This window comes from Lutra lutra, chromosome 5 (assembly GCF_902655055.1).
Source record: "Lutra lutra chromosome 5, mLutLut1.2, whole genome shotgun sequence".
NCBI lineage: Eukaryota > Metazoa > Chordata > Mammalia > Carnivora > Mustelidae > Lutra > Lutra lutra.
The window spans coordinates 28414931-28435160 of NC_062282.1; the positions used below are offsets into that span (position 1 = coordinate 28414931).

At 36.9% G+C, this 20230-nt stretch overlaps 1 protein-coding gene across 1 annotated transcript in view; it reads left to right on the forward strand.

The window, feature by feature from the left end:
• SPEF2 (sperm flagellar 2) overlaps positions 1-20230 on the forward strand; it is a 172170-nt gene that overhangs the window by 71167 nt on the left and 80773 nt on the right. The window contains 8 exon segments of the mRNA XM_047731556.1: positions 4320-4539; positions 6024-6178; positions 7923-7998; positions 9322-9383; positions 13042-13145; positions 14488-14744; positions 18754-18862; positions 19931-20088. Of these exon segments, the coding sequence (XP_047587512.1) occupies positions 4320-4539; positions 6024-6178; positions 7923-7998; positions 9322-9383; positions 13042-13145; positions 14488-14744; positions 18754-18862; positions 19931-20088 (1141 nt within the window).

A 20230-nucleotide genomic window follows, 5' to 3' on the forward strand; every position in this document is an offset into this window, starting at 1 on the left:
AATCTATGTCAAATAAATAAATAAAATCCTTTAAAAAAATTGGATCATCTTTAATAAGAATTGGAGGAGACTTAAACACAATTTTTTTAAAAAGCTGATAAGCTGATATATCTTGAATTCATAATGTTCTGGACCACTGACACAACACATTAGAGTGTTTTGAAATTTGAATAGTTAGATAAATAAGTTGTATGTACTAATTCTAAATAATCTTTTTTTAGGTTCAATTAGCCAACATTTAGTACACCATTAGTTTCAGATGTAGAGTTCAGTATAATTTCAAATAATCTTAAAATATATCATAAATGATAAGAATTTCTACTCTTTGTAGATTGTGGATGGAATTTATGAAATTGTTACCTACTTATGTTACTAAATTTTATATATATATCAAAGATAATTTGTTAAGATCGTTTAAGTGACTTCAGAAAAAATAGTATCTTACCGAAGTTTTCAGTAATTTGTATCTAAACTAAACCCTGATTCTTATCTGTTTTTATGTCTTTAATTTTTTAAAAGTTTTAAATTATTATTACAGTGATGTTATAGCAACTTTGAACACTTTAGAAAATACAATAAATGTGTTAAATTACTCTCCCACCAGTATTGAATGAGAAGTATGACTAATTTTTTTGTGTTAGACAAAATATGATGCATCATTGTTTTATTTGGGTATCTTTATTTCTGTGAATTTTAACATTGCTTCAAAAACTCATTGACCATTTTATTCTATTTTGGGTACTGACTGTTCATATTCTTTGTGCCTTTTTTTTCTATTGGGATATTTTTCTTTTTTATCTGATTACTTGCGGCTTTTTATAAACTAAGACTCTTAACCCTTTGTCAAAGGTATATATGTTCATATTCCTTTTGTTCTATATGTTTAAATTGTGTGTAGGTATGTTTATGTGGGGGGAATGTGTAGAATATTTTATTTTCATATAACCAAATTTATCAGCCTTTTTCTGGTTTCTATGCTTAAAAATACCATCCTGGAACATATAAATGTTAATCCAGATTTTGGTGCCTTCATGATTTATTGGTTCCAGAATCTATTTTCATAAAAAATATAAGGATATACAACTTTATTTTTTTAATATGTGGCCATAAGTTATTCCAGTGCCAGTTATGAAATAATCTACTTCTCTGTTACTTTGAAATATAATCTTATTATGTACTGAATTCCTACTATACTTAGCTCTGTTTATAAAATTTATATTTTTGTGCATTGAACAAACATTTCTTTTGAAACTCATTTTTTTCATTACTGTATCTTTTTTTAAGTTAAATTCCATTCGCCAACACATAGTACATCATTAATTTCAGATGTAGAGTTCAGTAATTCATCAGTTGCATATAACACCCAGTGCTTATCATATCACGTGCCCTCCTTAATGCCTGTCACCCAGTAATTCCACCCACCTCCCCTCTCACAACCCTCAGTTTGTTTCCTATAGTTGAGAATCTCTCATGGTTTATCTCCCTCTCTGGTTTCATCCCGTTCAATTTTCCCTCCCTTCCCCTGTGATCCTCTGCACTATTTCTTATATTCCACATATGAGTGAAACCATATGATAATTATCTTTCTCTGATTGACTTATTTCACTTAGCATAATATACTCTAGTTCCATCCATATGGTTGCAAATGGCAAGATTTCATTTTTTTTTTGTTGGCTGAGTAATATTCTAGTGTGTGTGTGTGTGTGTGTGTGCAAAATATGTACTGTATATGACTGATATATCATTTGAAAATATCTCCTCCTCTACTCTATGGTCAACTAATCTTCAACAAAGCTGGAAATAATACCCAATGGAAAAAAGACAGTCTCTTCAATAAATGGTGTTGGGAAAATTGGACAGCCACATGCAGAAGAATGAAACTGGACCATTTTCTTACACCATACACAAAAATAAACTCAAAATGGATTAAAGACCTACATGTGAGACAGGAATCCATCAAAATCCTAGAGGAGAACACAGGCAGCAGCCTCTTTGACCTCAGCCTCAGCAACTTCTTATTAGACAAGTTTCCAAAGGCAAGGGAAACAAGCAAAAATGAACTATGGGGACTTCCTCAAGATCAAAAGCTTTTGCACAGCAAAGGAAACAATTGACAAAACCAAAAGACAACCTACAGAATGGGAGAAGATATTTGCAAATGACATATCAGATAAGGGCTAGTATCCAAAATCTATAAAGAACTTATCAGAATCAACACCTAAAAACCAAATAATCCAGTCAAGAAATGTGCAGAAGACATGAGCAGACATTTCTGCAAAGAAGACATAGAAATGACCAACAAACATATGAAAAAATGCTCCACATCACTTGGCATCAGAGAAATACAAATCAAAACCACAATATCCTATGGTTTCACTTATTTGTAGAGCATAACAAATAGCATGGAGGACATGGGGAGTTAGGAGAAGGGAGTTGGGGGAAATTGGAAGGGGAGGTGAACAATGAGAGACTATGGACTCTGAGAGACAATCTGAAGGGTTTGAAGAGGTGGGGGGTGTGAGGTTGGGGGAACCAGGTGGTGGGTATTAGGGAGGGCATGGACTGCATGGAGCACTGGGTGTGGTACAAAAACAGTGAATACTGTTATGCTGAAAATAAATTTAAAAAATGATAAAAAAAAATAAAAAATAAATTAAAAAAAACACACAATAAGATACCACTTCACACCAGTCAGAATGGCTAAAATTAACAAGTCAGGAAACAAAAAATGTTGACAAGGATGCAGGGAAAGGGGAACCCTCTTACACTGTTGGTGGGAATGCAAGCTGATACAGCCACTCTGGAAAACAGTATGGAGGGTCCTCAAGAAGTTAGAAATGGAGCTCCCAGCAATTGTGCTACTGGTATTCACCCAAAGAATACAAATGTAGTGATCTGAAGGGGCACATGCACCCCAATGTTTATAGTAGCAATGTCCACAATAGCCAAACTGTGGAAAGAGCCCAGATGTACATCAACAGATGAATGGATAAAGAAGATACGGTACATATATAAAATGGGATATTACTCAGCCATCAGAAAATTGAAATCTTGCCATTTGCAACAACATGGGTGGAACTAGAGGGTATTATGCTAAGTGAAATAAGTCAATCAGAGAATGACAATTGTTATATGGTTTCACTCATATATGGAAATTAAGAAACAAAACAGGATCATATGGGAGGGGGGGGAAGATGAATCAGAGAAGGAGACAAACTATGAGAGACTCTAAACTATAGGAAACAAACTGGGTGTTATGTGCAACAGATGAATTACTGAACTCTATCTCTGAAATTAATGATGCACTATATGTTAATTAACTGAATTTAAATATAATAGAATTTTTTTAAAAAATTTAAGTATCCTTAAAATCTCTTGTTTCTTTCATTGTGTGTTACAAAATGGATACTTGCTATTCTTCACTTTTGTTCAGAACTAGTAGCAATTTCTTTATCATGATTAGTCTGGACAAGTTCTAGAAATATATCAATAAAAAGTAACTTTGCTCTCTAAACATTTCCATTTTTATGAGTTCCTTCTTCATTTATTTATTTAAAATTATTTGTTCCTATTTTAATTTTTAGTTTGTTTCCCTTATTTTTTATTTTAGATCAGGCATTTTATGGGACTATGAGTTTTCCTCTGAGTACAGTTAGATCCCATCCCATATTTTTAATAAATCTATTTTTTAGTGTTCCATTGCACATTTTTATTTTTAATTTCTTCTTGAATCCAAGAACTATTTTACAAGAATGCTTTTAATTTTTAAGGATTTATATTTCTCATCTCTTTCTAAAATTGATTTCTAGTTTTATTGCAAAGAGCATGATTTGTAGTTTTTGGAAACCTGTAATTATTTGATCATTTCAGCAAGAAACCGGAAGAAACTGTGAGTCAAACATAATAGAGTTAGAGGGCATCATATCAGGCATGAATACTTTCTTTTATCTTTCTTATATTAAAATATCTTAAAATAAGTTTAGTATTTGCATAAGAAGGCAGATAAAGGACTATTCTCTTTTATCTGTTTACTGAGAGTAGCTTCAATTTAAGTGTCTTATGCTCAACCTGAGTTACAATATGTCTCAAATAACTCAATATGCTTACTTTCATAAACTGTTGAGGATTTTTGAGTTTTTTCTTTTTCACTTTTCCATACAAAGCTTTTTTTGCATATTATTTATGTTATTTCTATTTATGTAACATAATTACAATATTACTTTTGTTTGCTATAATTTGAATTTATTTTAAATATTAAAATTTTTATGTCTAAATTCCACTTTTAAGAATATTGTTTTTTTTTTATTGTTATTTTGCAGAACATGATTGGAGAGTGGGCCTTACCAGAAGAAATGGTTGATAATATACCACCCTCCAACAATAACATATTGGGTCATGTGATTCACAGATTAGTTGAAAAATCTCATCCTCCTCAAGTCAAATCAACAGTACCAGAATTACCTTCATTTGCTATTAAAGGGTGCTTACTGGGGAAAACATTTAGTGGAAAAACCACTGCTCTAAAGGCTCTACAAAAAGGTAGAATTTCTTTTTTTTTTCACTTATTGGTTTCTATTTGCATTGACTGTAGCTTCAAATGTCTATGTATGTAGACAATATACATAAGAACCTGCTGATATATTGGAAACTCCATCATCAAAAATTTTGTCCAAGACAGACACTTTTAGGATTGTAGAGTCATAAACTAGTGCTGTCCCAAGCAAACCTGGGTATATGGATATGTTATATATTGGTGTGAATAGTATTAAGAAATAATAAGTTAGAAACTTTTCCTTATAGATTTTATTTACCTACCAATGAAGGGGGAAATTAATAATTTATAACAAATATAAAAGAAATCTACTTCAAATTATAAGTGTATTAATTCTTCACATTCATTGAGTTCTGTCTTTTTAATGAAGCTGTGGCTTTTTCTTTTGAAGCTCATTCAGTTAGAAGGCCAGGTTTCCATCTGTTTAATTACTTTTTACTCAGTTATACTTATTTTTTACTGTTTTCACTGGAAAACTCATAATTTGCAGAGACTATTAAGACCATCTTAAACTATTTCAAGGCAGACAAGAATAGATCATTCTTGAGATATTAAAAGGACCTCCTTGAAAAGCAGCTTGACAAAGACACAATGAGATACCAGTTCACACCCACTAAGATGGGTATAATTAAAAAACAAAAGGAAAATAGCAAGTGTTGGTGAGAAAATGCTGATTGGAACCCTCCTCATACATTGCTTGTGGGAATGTAAAACGGTGTTGCCACCATGGAAAGCAATTTGGTGGTTCCTCAGTAAATTAAAAAAAAGAATTACCATATGGCCCCAACAATTCCACTATGGGATATATACCTTCAAAGGTGTGAAAACAGGTGTTCAAAATAAATCTTGTGCAGGAATATTCATAGCAGCACTATTAATAAGAGCCAAAAGATGGGGGGGGGGTAATCCAAATGCCTGTCACCTGATGAATGGATAATAAGAGTGGTATTAATCTATGCAGTGAGATATTACTCAGTCATTAAAAAGGAGTGAGGTACTGCTATGAGCTGCAATGTGGATGAACCTTGAAAACATGATGCTGAAAGAAATGAGACATGAAAGGTTATATATTTTATGTTTCCATTTATATGAAATGTCCAGAATAAGCAAATCCATAGAGACAGATGACAACTTAGTGGTTGCAGGGACAGGGATAGAGAGATAAGGAGTAACTGCTTAATGGGTACAGGGCTTTCTCTTTGAGTGATGAAAATTTTTTAGAACAAGATAATGGTGATGGTTGGACAACATGGATGACCTAAATACCACTGAGTTGTATGACTTACGGTGGTTAAAATGGTTAGATTCACGTTTTATGAATTTTACCACAATAAAAAAGAAGTGGCTTGATCCAAAAGACAGTTGTAGGAGACCCAAGAGATGGCGTTATTGGATGAAGACAGCACAGAAGGATAGTTATGTCAATTTCCTAAATGAAAAGATATTAATAAAATTGCCTTTTGCACTTTAGACTTTCCTATTCAGATACTTTCTATCGACACTCTTGTCCAAGAAGCTATCAAAGCATTTCATGACAAGGAAAAAATTAGTGAGGCTCTGCCAACTGAGAAAGAAGCTGAAGAAAAGACTTTACCAGTTCTGCAAGAGAAGAGCAAAGAAATCCAGGCAAGTGTGAATTTAGTTTTCTTTTCTGCTCCTCATATTTTAGAGATTTGAAGCTGGATGGAATCTAAGAGATCTTCTAGACCTAAGGTTGGCGAAGTTTTCTGTAAAGGCCCAGAGAGAAACTACTTTAGATTTTATGGATCAAGAGACAAAATCAAGGTTATTATGTGGGTATTTATATAATGAGAGAAAATTTCTCCCTGACACCCCCATAATACACCCCAGTTTGCCCGATGGGTCATGCAGGGTGGTTGGCCCACTTCATGCCCCATTACCATCAGCTGGAGACTGTCTCCTGAAGAAAGAGCCACAGGCTGGTAGGACTAATAAGGGGATGAAGGAGCTGAATTGCAAGGGATTGGAGGAGGGTGGGGTATGAGTGCTAGAAGAGGGCAGTTCACCAAGTCATCAGCTCCTGGAGTGATATTTCATCACTGAGCCCCTGGCAGTGGCCAACAGCAGAGTATCCATTGCATAGTTAAAGACCAGTGCCAGCTTTGGGCGGTAGCTGAGGCAGATACTGGAGCAGAGCAGAGAAGGGGCAGAGGGGGATGCCAGGCTTGGTCCCCTGGCTCACAGTGCTTTTCCACAGAGGGATGTCCAGGGACCATATAAAGAATAGTTGGCTGGCTGAATTCAATCTGCAAGTAGATCTCAATTGGAGGGATGGTGGAGAAGGGGGAGGTCTTCCTTGTGGTTTATCTGTATCACATTCCCATCAATATCGCATCTTGCTACATTGCATGAAGATTCTAAGGCAGAAAAATATGAAAATGTGGCTCCATCTTCAGACTCAAAATGTGGTCCAGCACCCTCAATTTAAAGGGGAGACAGTGGAGGGCCTAAGTATGAACTGGTTTACTTGTGGTCAGAAGGCTTGTTGATGAGTGCTGTGAGTGGAAACCCAGATTCTAAATCCAGTATTCTTTTCCCTCGCCATATGTTGTCTCTGCAATTGAACAAATTAGCAGAGAATTTAATCCGCATCATTTCCATGGGCTATGAGATAAATGCCATTTAACTACGAATTATGAAAATAACTGGCAGAAGGGGCGCCTGGGTGGCTCAGTCACTCAGTCGGTTAAGCATCTGCCTTCCTCTCAGGTCATGATCCCAGGGTCCTGGGATAGAGCCCTGCATCAGGCTCCCTGCTCAGCGGAAAGCCTGCTTCTCCCTCTCCCTCTGCTGCTCCCCCTGCTTGTGTGTGCTCTCTATTTCTATCTCTCCCCTTTTCAAATAAATAAATGAAAATATAAAAAAAAAAAAATTGGGAGAAGTGTGGACTGCCTCTTATTCTGTATTTTAATCAATTGGATGATAAACAATGTACATGGGTTTTCTTTTTTCCCTTGTAGCTATGACTGACACTGCTAAGACTATTCTTTCTAAAATGGTTTTCCATAAATGTTACCTCTTTCTCAGGTTTCACTATATTTTCAAAACAGCAGTTGCTGTATTTTATATAGAATTGAAGGTCATTTGAAAGAGTACACCATAGGTTACTATGTCTGTAAGAATAGTACTCAAAATTTATTTATTTATTTTTTAGTCATCAAATTTTAATTGTTTTCAGAAATCATTCAGTTCTTCTTAACACCAATATTATAGAAAGATAGTATAAACCTTACTTATAGAAATAAAATATTAAATATTATTAAAATGTAACAATGTTACAATTTCTCTCTCTCTCTCTCTCTGTGTGTGTGTGTGTGTGTGTGTGTGTGTGTGTGTTTTCTCCCCAAAGGATCTACAGAATATATCTTCACCTTATCCAGTTTCAGAAAACACATTGCCAGAAATGGAAGATAAAACTATACTTAGTAAGTGAAATACCAAAACAAATCATCCATTATTTACATTAGGTAGGCAGACAGATAAATAATAAGTGCACACGTTATGTGAGCACAAAATTGCTTTCAGGGAAAGAAAGGGGAGTTTTGCATAGCTGTCTACCTGGTCATTTAACAGACAGGGCAAGATACACACATAAGCCCCTAACCTTTGTCTACAACTACAGGTAAGAGAAGAGTATTATGATGGACTCTTTCTATACCCTTTCAAGTAGTTGCTCTGTTTTGTTGTGCTTATGAGAACAGTCAGGAGAAATCTTCCCTCTTCCTGGCTTTGCAGGGAGACAGAATTATATTGTTTCTTCTCGCCTGTGCAGATCTAGGTGAGTGGCACTGCTCAGGATTCCTGCAAGCTGCTGCTGCTCTGTTCCCTGTGTTGAGGGAGGCTGCAAGGTCTGTTCTCTTGCACCCACCTGAAGAGTGGTTCCCTAGATAAAGTTAAGTTTATTTCCAACCTTGGGCAGGGCATATAAATAGAATCATTCCTCCAAACCTAATGAAAAGTTATCTCACTTAGGATCTGGGTTCTAGTCTTTTAGATGCTTTTTAGAAACATTTAAGGAAACAATGTTAAGTCTTAAATTTCTTTTCTTGACATATTTAACAATTTCCTCATTTTCTAGTGTGAATTTTAGATCCCCCTGAGCCAAAGTGATTATCATCATCACCCCTGAATGGTGTGGTGAGCATTCTGGTCTAGAGAGGCTGTGGTTTCCATCTTTTAAAAGGGCATGATCTGTCCCTTATTTCAGTTATGTGTATCATACAAGGTAATTTGAATTGACTTTAAAACCATTCTAAGTATTATATGACATATTTTGTTACAAAAGCCCAATTAATTATAAACGGACTCTGAAAACATTTTTTTTCTATAGATTTTAACTAAAAACCCTTCTGACTTCTAGAATTTTCTATGTTTACACATGTTTATTACCTAGAAATTGATAATTTAGGAAAATAAAAATTAATGAATTAACATTTTAACAAATTTTCTTGAGAAACTTGGCTGGTTTTCTGAAAAGAAAATTTAAACTGTATTTAAGTACTTCTAATGGTATTATTACGGGTGAGCCATAATGGAAGGCAGGAAGTAAAAAACTCCAAGCCACATAATGGCAGAATTTTAATGTCTTGAAAGGAAGGTGAAGCCATGCTGTGATGATCTTTCCTCTGAGCATCTCAGGCGTGGCTGGATCCAATAACCCGTCTGTCCAAAACCATAGATGATCAAATACTAAGATGGTTGTTGGAAATAAATACTGGAGTTTGTTCTTGCCACTTTTTTGTTGCTAGGTACTGAGACAAATAAAACTACAAAAGTTGAAGAAGTCAAATCAAGTGATAGTTTCTCTGAAGTAAGTACGATATTCTAATTTTGGCTACTAGTATATTGAAATATGTCGTGATTCATAGTTTTTTGCTATGTCTTCAAATGGAACGAAATAGCAATGTGCTCCTCTTTCATTTAAAGTAAATATGATGGTAAAATATTAGCTAAATCTAATTTACTTAATTTTCTTTATATTCTTTATCTCTAAAGTGGTGGAAATTGGGCGCCTGGGTGGCTCTGTGGGTTAAGCCGCTGCCTTCGGCTCAGGTCGTGATCTCGGAGTCCTGGGATCGAGTCCCGCATCGGGCTCTCTGTTCAGCAGGGAGCCTGCTTCCTCCTGTCTCTCTGCCTGCCTCTCTGCCTGCTTGTGATCTCTCTCTGTCAAATAAATAAATAAAATCTTTAAAAAAAAAAAAAAAAAGGGGGCGCCTGGGTGGCTCAGTGGGTTGGGCCGCTGCCTTCGGCTCAGGTCGTGATCTCAGGGTCCTGGAATCGAGTCCCGCATCGGTTTCTCTGCTCGGCAGGGATCCTGCTTCCCTCTCTCTCTCTCTCTGCCTGCCTCTCCATCTACTTGTGATCTCTCTCTGTCAAATAAATAAATAAAAATCTTTAAAAAAAAATAAAAATAAAGTGGTGGAAATTGCTATTCAGTTTTGCCAGGTAAGAAGGTATATGTGTGCTTTTTAAAAAAATTTAGTCTTGGGGCGCCTGGGTGGCTCAGTCGTTAAGTGTCTGCCTTCGGCTCGGGTCATGATCCCAGAGTCCTGGGATCAAGCCCCACATCAGGCTCCCTGCTCAGCGGGAGGCCTGCTTCTCCCTCTGCCTGCTGCTCCCCACTACTTGTGCGTGCTCTCTCTCTCTTTCTCACTATCAAACAAATAAAATCTTAAAAAAAAAAGTTAGTCTTATGTCAAGTTTATATTTATGTATTTTTCTTTACCACTTAATTTATTACTTTTATTTCCTTTCCTACTCTCTTTACCTTTAAATAATTTTTTCCAGAATTTCTTCTTAGACTTAGTGCTGACTCTACAGAATTTTGTAGTAATCTCTGGAAGAAATATTTATAATTCACTGACTATTACTTCTAATGGAAACTAATATTTCCTTGTATATTGTTGCTTTTCTGTATATGGAGACATCTTTTAGTCATCAAATAGAATGTCCTGATTAATCAAGTGAGATTTTATCTGCTTTATTTTTATTACATTTAATTACCTTTATTATGCATTTCACTTTGAGAAACAATTTTATTGTTTTTATTTTGTTTTTTTAGAGGAGAGCCAGGGCAGAAGGAGAGGGAGAGGGAGAATCTTTTTTTTTTTTCCAACTAATATCTTTTAAAATTTTTTAATTTAATTTCAATTTAATTAACGTATAGTGTATTATTAGTTTCAGAGGTAGAATTTAGTGATTCATCAGGTGCATACAACACCCAGTGCTCATTACTTCAAGTGCTCTCCTTTTTTTCTAAAAAAGATTTTATTTATTTATTTGTCAGAGAAAGAGAGAGAGTACACGCAGGTGGAGAGGCAGGCAGAGGGAGAAGCAAACTCCCTGCTGAGCAAGGAGCCGATGCAGAACTCAATCCCAGGATCCTGGGATCATGACCTGAGTCGAAGGCAGATGCTTAACTGGTTGAGTCACCCAGGTGTCCCATTAAGTGCCCTCCTTAATGCCCATTACCCAGTTACCCCATCCCCCCATCGGCCGCCCCTCCAGTAACCCTCAGTTTGTTTCCTATAGTTAAGAATCTCTTACAGTTTGCTTCCCTCTCTGTTTTCATCTATTTTATTTTTCCTTCCCTTCCCATATATTCATCTATTTTGTTTTTTAAATTTCACATATGAGTGAAATCATTTGGTATTTTTCTTTCTCTGACGTATTTCACTTAGCTTAATATCCTCTGCATACCACATCTTCTTTATCCATTCATCTGTCAATGGACATCTGGGTTCTTTCCATATCTTGGGTATTGTGGACATTAAGTGCATGTGCCCCTTTGAATCACTATATTTGTATCCTTTGGATAAATACCTAGTAGTGCAATTGCTGGGTCGTAAGGTAGGTCTATTTTTTAATTTTTTGAGGAACTTCCAAACTGTTTTCCAGAGTGGCTGCTCCAGTTTGCTTTCCTACCAGCAGCATTCCCACCAAGAGCATTCCTGTTGGGAGAGAAGGAATCTTAGCAGAGACCTCAACTTGGAGCTCAATCTCATGACCCAGAGATCATGACCCGAGCTAAAATCAAGAGTTGGACGCTTATTTGACTGAGCCATACAGGCACCCCTAGAAAACAATTTTAGATTTCAAATATTTTAGATTTCAGGACTACTTAAAGATAGAAAAATTTGGGAAGGATATACCAAACTATAAATATGATAGCCATTGGGGAGGGAAATGGGCTTAGAGAAAGTGATAAAGGGGAATTTATAATTTAACTCCATATATTTACAAATACAATTAATACAAATTAGCAGAAGGATTAGGCATATTTTTTATAAATGCCTTTATTGAGTTACAAATCCTCCAAATTCCATATTCAATTCAAAAGGGCTCACTTTTTTGTGTGTGCACTATTATAATTATCTGGAATATATCAGTGAACAGAAATGACAGGGTTCCTGGACCTTAAGGAATTTACACTCTAATAGAAAGAGACAGATAACAAACCATAAGTGCAGTAAATGAATCATATGATGCATTAGATGGTAACGAACCAGGAGGAAAGAAAATGTAGAGTGCAGTAAGGGGTAAGAAGCACAGGCCAAGGCCAGGGAGGTGGGGAAAAAGGGAAGATTACTGTATTAAGTGAAGTAGGCCTCCTTGAGAAAGTGAGGTTTAACAAAATTGAAAGAAGTTTGAGAGAAGCTGCCACATATGTCTGTGGCAGCGTTTCAGGCAGTGAAATAGCTGGGTGGCAGCCATGAGGCAGGAAGATGCCTGGCCAGTGAGGTGGATAATAGTATGGCATGAATGAGGTAGAGAGATGAGCAGGAAGGGAAAAGATCAGGTCAGCCTTATAGGCATGGTTAGGACATTTGAAGTAAACAGGGAAACATTACAGGGTTTTGAGTAGAGGCCTAATATCATTTGGCTTACAAAATACTCACTAGTGGGTGATTTAAGAATAAGCTCCAGGGAATTTCCTGTTGATAGAGCAGCTCTATTGGACCAGCCCTTCTACAGATAACATTATAAATGCTGGACAAGATAGAAAAGCAAATTATTTGAAGGCCAAAAGAAAATCATAAAAAGCAAAGAAGCAGACAGACAAGCAGCATAAACCAGCAGAAATTGCATGAAATTGGATCATTCAATGAAGGGAACTTCCCCGGGCAAGAGCTATGCAGGTACAGGTTATCCCAGAGACATGCCACATCTGCGTAGCATAGAACACAAGCAGAAATTTTCCATAGTTTCAATTGAAGGCATTAGAAAATGAAGGTTGGGGATGTCAGAGCAGCTGAAACATGAGAGGAAGATCTTGGAAAGGAGGGAATCACAACAAAGGAGCCTCAAAATCTACGTACACATTTCCCCTAATGCTTGGCTGACTCCAGAATTGTGCCAGACCATCAGTGTCTTCACCAGGGAGCATGCCCATTTAACTTTTTCCCCCAAGTATCAGATTCTGACTTTTAAATTAGCTGTACTCTACCATTCATTGTTTATTTTCACAGCTGACTGTGCGTGCTCGGCTTGGTGCAAAATCAGAAAAGTTGCTGAAGAAAGGAAAGAGCATTTCTGACATGTTGCTAGTTAACATCTTGGTAAATGCTATTAAGTATGTATTTTTTAATCTACTAATATATTATTTATCAGATAGAAGTAGAAAAAGAATAATGTATAAAAATCTTTTTTTATTTTTAAGATATGTTTTGTGATTTACATGCTTATATTTCACTTCCCCCACTTGACCAGTCTTGACTTCTCTCAGGCAGATGTGAATACAGGTCAGGTTCTATTCCTTGCAGGGAATTCAAGGAGAAGTTAGATACTTGGAAAAGCCAAGGGACACATTTTAGAGCAGAAGGACCCTAACTGTCTGGTCACAGGCCAGTGCCCTTCCTTGTTTAACTTTTCAGGAGGAGGAAGTGAACCCAGGGATCCAAAGACTGGTCAGTGTGGGATAGGAAGGCAATGAGAGAAGAGAGGTTGCCCTAGAGAGAAGGAGATTATATTGTTTACTATGTGAGTTCTAACAGAAAAAGAAATGAAGTCATAACTTTTAATGCAAAAATCAGAATCTCAGTTTTACATAATTAGGGATTTAGAAGAGCAGAGTTGAAGTTTCTTCCCTTTTCATACCCTTTTTCAACTTAGAGACCTAAAATAATAATTCTTGGAGCTCTTATTCTCTATGGAGGATGCTGCCCTGAAAGCAAAAACCCAAAAAATACTCCTCACGCTCCAGCAACTTATTATCTAATTGAGATAAGGAAGACTTATTTGAATATTTCTCATTCAAGAAATACAGTAATTATTAATTGTAGAGCAAAGTGAATGAGAGCCAGGGGAGTTCAGATTAGGCATTTCTGGCTCCATGCTGGTTTGTGGGGAGTAAGAGGAACTCTCCAGATTGGCAATGTGATTATCCACGGTGTGCTAAGCTTGATGCTGGGTTTTTAAAATGAATCATTTCAGTTTATCTTTTTTTTTTCATTTCAGTTTATCCTTATAAATATCCTTATCACACTGCCCTGTGAGGTATGTTGTCCCACTATGTGTAGATGAGAAACAGGTTTAAAGGAGGAACTGCCTATGAACACAGGCTAGAAAATGCAACACATTCTCCTACAGTGAGATCAGTTTGTTTGAAGTATATGGTTCAAGAATGGGAGAGATAAGACACTATAGAGAAGAAAGTTGTGGCCAGTTAGTTCTAAATACCATTTTATGGCCTCTGGAATAGATTTGGAGGGAGCAGGGACCTACAGAAAGATTTTAAGCAAAGGAGTGATTAGGGTACATTAATAGGCCTAATTTTAGCAACAAAGTAATAATATTTGTGTGGAAGGAGGTTACCGTGGAGTTAAAGGAAAGGTAAAGGCAAAATTTGTTGTATTGTTACTTCCAAAGTGTTTGTATCTATCAAAATGTTAATGCCATGTCCATTTTCCATTTAGGGAGATACCTGTGGATCAAGGATGGGTCTTAGATGGTTTTCCAATGACGTTAAACCAAGCAAAGCTTCTGGAGGAAGCTCTCACGGGCTGCAACAGAGAGGTCCTAGAACTGGAGGAAAAGAAAGCACAGATATCCACATTGGCTATTGACCCTACAGCCTCCAAAGAAGTGCCTTCTCCCCCTTCTGCACTTGATTTTGTCATGTTATTAGATATTTCAGATAATTCCTCACTGGATCGCATGAATGACACAATGAGTAAGCTGAACACTTTTTCCTTTCTTTCAATCTTCTTTTTTATATTTCAAAGCTCTTTGTTCATTCCTTCTTTGACTGAATCAGTGAATACTCCCACTTACAATTATAAGTGGTAATAAAGAATCCATTTCAGATTTCCACAGAATTATCTAGCAGAGCACATTTCCTCTTGCTTTAACTAGTGGCGTTCAGCACTGCAGAGAACTAGCAGAGAATTCTATGCTGACTGCATGCATCTCACTGAACCCTTCCCTCAACCTGGCAGCTCCCCAGGCACAGGGACACCCTTTTTGAGATTTGCATGCATGGAGGAGCTTCTTGTGGCTGTCTAGTAGACCTTGGTGGGTCACCCTAATGAAGGTCATAAAACATATCTGTTCTGCAAGCAAGGGTCTGGTAACCTCCTTCCTTGAGATTATGTGTGAAGTCAGAGGAAGAAGTATCAGTTGACTGGAGTCCTCACATGGTGGAGTTGAATAGTCTTTCCAACACTCACAGTTTATTTAACTACTTTTTGGCATTGAAATGAAAGTATTACTTTATTCCACAAATTAAATACTTATGGGAAAAGCACTTCTTGAGCTTTGTCTTTCCAAGTTATGAGATGTTTGACCTTGGAAAAGTTACTTTGTGATTCTAAAACTAAGTTTCACAATCTATATAATAAAATGCCTCGTTGTATTGTTAGAGATATATTTTTTAAAGATTTTATTTATTTATTTGTCATAGAGAGAGAAGCGAGAGTGAGCACAGGCAGACAGAGTGGCAGCCAGAGGCAGAGGGAGAAGCAGGCTCCCCACCAAGCAAGGAGCCCGATGTCGGACTCGATCCCAGGACGCCGGGATCATGACCTGAGCCGAAGGCAGCTGCTTAACCAACTGAGCCACTCAGGCGTCCCATATTGTTAGAGATATTAAAGGAAAACTTTCTTTACCCAAAACACTTCTGACACCAAATGTGTGGGTTTCCTACACAACCCAATTCTCCAGTTCTTGGAGAGACCAACTGGGTATTCTACAGTTTAATTCCATTCTGGCACTAACTACTGGGAGTTAGGGCAGACTCTATAGGTTAAGGCCTCTGCCCCACAAGGCTGCCCCCAACTTTACATGCAATTTCAAGTAGTAGATTCCCCAGGTTACCCACACTTCTGTCTAACTTGGCTACAAATTGCCAGTTTCCATGACTCTTCCTCAGGTTTGAATTTTCTTTAATGGCTCATAAAACTCTTAGCACTCTTACTGTTACTGATTTATTATAAAGGATATCATAAAGGATTCAAATGAACAGCCATATGAAGAGGAATACAGTGCAAGGTCTGGAAGACTCTCAAGCTCAGGAGATTTGGTCCCCATGGAGTTCGGGTTACACTATCCTCCTGGCATGTGGATGTGTTCACTATAGCAGAAGCTCTCTAAAGCCCTTGGTTTAGAGCTTTTGTGGAGGCTCTAAAAAGCATGATTGATTAAATCATTGGCCACTGGTGATTAACTCAGCCCCCAGCCAGGGAAAATTATATCTCATAAACCAAGAAAGGACAGAATTTCAAAATCAAGTCATACTATTCCCATCCCAGAATAGTAAAGGCTGGGGTCCTAAGGCTCAGGCTGGGGTGTGGGAGCCCATTCTCTAGGTTTGGGTACAACAAGCTGTGGAGAAGCCTGAAGAACGGTGTCACAAGGAAGCACTCTACAGCCAAAACCCAGTGGGATCAAAGGCTGAACATCAGGCTAGTCAAGGCTGGGCAGAGAGGAAGGGACCAGACTCAAAGACAATAGGCCAGAAACCAGGGAGACGCATGGAGAGAGAACAGGCAGTCTAGGAGCACAAGGCTGTGTCAGAATGGGAGACAAATTGGATGTCTGGGTTTTTAGCCAGTGCCTTAGTCCTTTGGCCAGCCTGAGAGGGAGCAGCAGTGTTCATAATATAGAGAGAGGTATAGAGAGGTTTTGGGCGTAGGCTCTGTATGGGTAACTTCTCTGACTAACACTAACTGAGAAGAAATGGGAGAGGTTTCCAGGGCTGATAATGTTTATTCATTGAACTGGATGCTCTCTTCAGTTTGTGAGGTCATTGAGCTATATATTCATATATTCATTCTTTTCAGAGGGTATAGTTCAACAAACAGTTTAAACATTAAAAAGAAGTCCAGAAAAAAAAAAAAAAAGTCCAGAGCCTAGAGTCAGATTGACTGGAATCAAATCCCTTCTTTGTCATTTATGAGCTGTGCAATTTGAGGCCCATTACAGAATCATAATGTTGCTTTTCAAGTTATGTTGTGAAAATAAGATAATATGTGTAAAAGTATTTAAGAATTGTGTGCTAAATTTTACTTATAAATACAACAGAGAAATCAAGTAAGATAAGGACTGAAACATGTCCATTGACCTTGATGTTTTGGTGACTAGAACAAGAGCTATTTCAGTGGAGTAGGGGACCAGGAAGGATGGTCTTAGGTGGACTGAGGCATGAATGGGAGGTGAGGAGGTGGAGAGCATGAGTGAAGATAACTCTCAAGAAGCTTATCTCAGATTACCTATCTATCTGTCTAGTTATCTGTTTATCTACCTATATATCTATCTCTTATCTATCTATCTACTATCTATCTATTTACTCAGCTGATTTTTGAGCCAAGGAATTAGTCAGGTTACAAGTCATGAAATGGCATATTTTCCTTCAAAGATGCCTACCAGTACAAGTGTAGACTTGGAAAGAGAGATAAATATCAGCTAAGGCTGGTGTAGCTGATGGACACAAGTTGAAATTGTCAGATGAAGAAGAGAAGGTGAAGTGTTCAACCATGTAACTCGGGCTTGCTAGAAAATAAAAAGCCAAAATAATGCTGGTAAATTTAGAAGAAAGGATGTAGAAACTTGAGTGATGTTCAAAGAGTCATCAGCTACATGGGAGAGCAAGAAAGACAAATAGTAGGACTGTAGGTCATTAAGATTGCAGAGATGGAGCCATTCAAAGTGATCACAAAATTCAGGATGTGGACATGGTCTTGGAGAGAGAGTGCCACAAGTGGAGAGAAAGGGAAGGGACCAGTGCCAGGGTGGAGTTGGGGAGAGAGGCAAGCTGACTGAAGTGCTGAAGTCCATGACAAATATGAGATAGTGACCATGAGATGTTGCAGGATAGCACCTCCTGAGAAGAGCTCCCACAGCCTTCTACTACCACCCATCACGGACCTCACTTATCTTTGGGTTTTATAAATAACTTAAAAGCATTATTCTGTATTGCAAATCACTTCATCTTTTTCAATCCTAAATGTAAATGGAGACAAACTGATCTCTGTATCCTGTGAGGGTCCTCCATTTTCCTGAACACGATTAGATCACCCTTCAGGGTTCCCTTGCATTGATTGAATTCCTTTTAATCTAGTTCAAGGCCCTCTTCCTTCTTTATGATTTTCCATTTATTCTAAGTTCATGAGTTTTCTGGACTTTGTACCATTCAATCCTGAATAGGATTCAATCAGAGCTGTTGAAGATGTTTTTGTTTTTGTTTTTGGTCTCTTGTGGTCGGTTTCTTTAGGTCTACCTCATAAGGAAATAGCACAGAGTCTAGAAAGAAAGGTAATTTGCTTTATTGGAATGTAATATACTATTAACAAATAATTTTTACATATGTTTGACTTTATGGCTGCCCTGTTATTTCATTCTTAGTCTTTATACCATAGTGTTGATTTTCTCATTATTTCCTAGTTTGTTATTCATCATGACACACCACTTTTCATTCTCACCTCTTCAGAGTCAGTTCTGAGATCCTATGCATTGAAACTACAGCTCCTCTTTAATGTAGTATAGCATGTCATTTTCTTCAGTTGCCAAGGAAAATTTGAATCTGATTCCGAAACTATATGCTTTCAACATGTTGCTAATATTTAGTGAATATTAGAACAATGGCAGGATCATATCAATTGGTTGTCTGGCATCAGTAAATTTTAGCAGTGCTATTGCAACTTTGGTTTAGCAAATTATCTAATTAAATAATTTTTATATCATAGCTGAAGGATTTTCAAGTGAAACGTCTCATGGAGACATCACTCAACATGTCACTCCTGAAAACCAAGCTATGGATGAGGACCAGAATTTAAGAGACCAGATTCAGCATAGGTTAGTCTAAAACTCACTGTCCTGCTTCTTACTTCTTGCCCTTTGAACAGACTGACCATCAGTCACTTTGGAATCATCAGATCTTGGGAGGAAAAAAGATGTATTTTCTAGCATTCAGCCTTTTACAAGTAAAACAAAGCTAAAAAGTTTTGATGTTGAGTGAAAAATTTATGTGCTAGCTTCTGTATTCAGAGCACAAATCATCATGGACTGGGAAGGGAAGAATTAAATCAGGTGACACTTCCCTTTATGGTTCATTACATGGGATCCTAATTTAGCCCTCATTCAGCAAATGCCAGTGAAGGTCATGATATTTCAAAGAGCTAGGCATCCGGCCGGAGTATAGTTTAAAACAACTTCCATTGCTAAAATGATATTATACAAAAAAAAAAAAAAAAAAAATTCCCCCCAAAATAAAAACACCCTTCTCTTGGTTGTGCACAGTTTATTCATTGGAAGAGAAAACTTAGACAATTTTATGAAACCTGGAGAAGTCTAAAAATAGGAGGTGGGCCAGAGACAAGTAATTACCTATATTAATTAGCTAACTAACTACAGTTAAGTTTATCTATCCATAAGGAAGATAAGACAGTTTCAGGAATCATCCCAAGATTATTTTTGAGTCAAGCAAGTAAGGCTGAGCTATTCACATTTACTCAAAGATTTCTTTGATTTCTGTCTGTAAGAGAAAAACAGATGACCTCAGGCTTTAGCTCAGGCTGTAGCTACCATGAGAAGTGTGCTCAGAGTTAATTCTACAGTGAGTGCAGGCGATCTTCCTGTAGATTTCCACTTAGTGAACCAAACTTACACTGAAGGTTTCCTAAAATGGTGGCCTTTTCAAATCTTCTTTTACCCTCACACATCTCCAAAAAATATGGCTTGATGGTATTAAATAATTTCTTCTTCAAAATAAATAATAATTCATTGCCTGTATATTTTTTAGACTTCCTTTTTCAGTTTAACTACATTGGCAGCTCATATTTTCATTATGCATGCCAAGTTAATTATACCTAATGTTACTCAAATATTTTAATTGGTATATGTTATTATACAATATTTTTGCAGGATTATAGGCTTCTTGGACAACTGGCCATTATTGGAGCAATGGTTTACAGAGCCAGAAAATATTTTGATAAAAATCAATGCTGAAGTAGATAAAGAGTCTTTATGTCACAAAGTAAAAGAAATGTTTACGACTGAAATAACAAAAAAAGAGAATAAAGGTAATAACATTTCTTTATAATTTTGAACTTATGTAACTAAAATGTGTGGTTTTAATGAGTTTAGGAAAAAATGAACATGCGATTGCCAAGTTCTCTATTTTATTTGGGTTATACTACCTACAAGTATCTTCTCCTCCTGAAT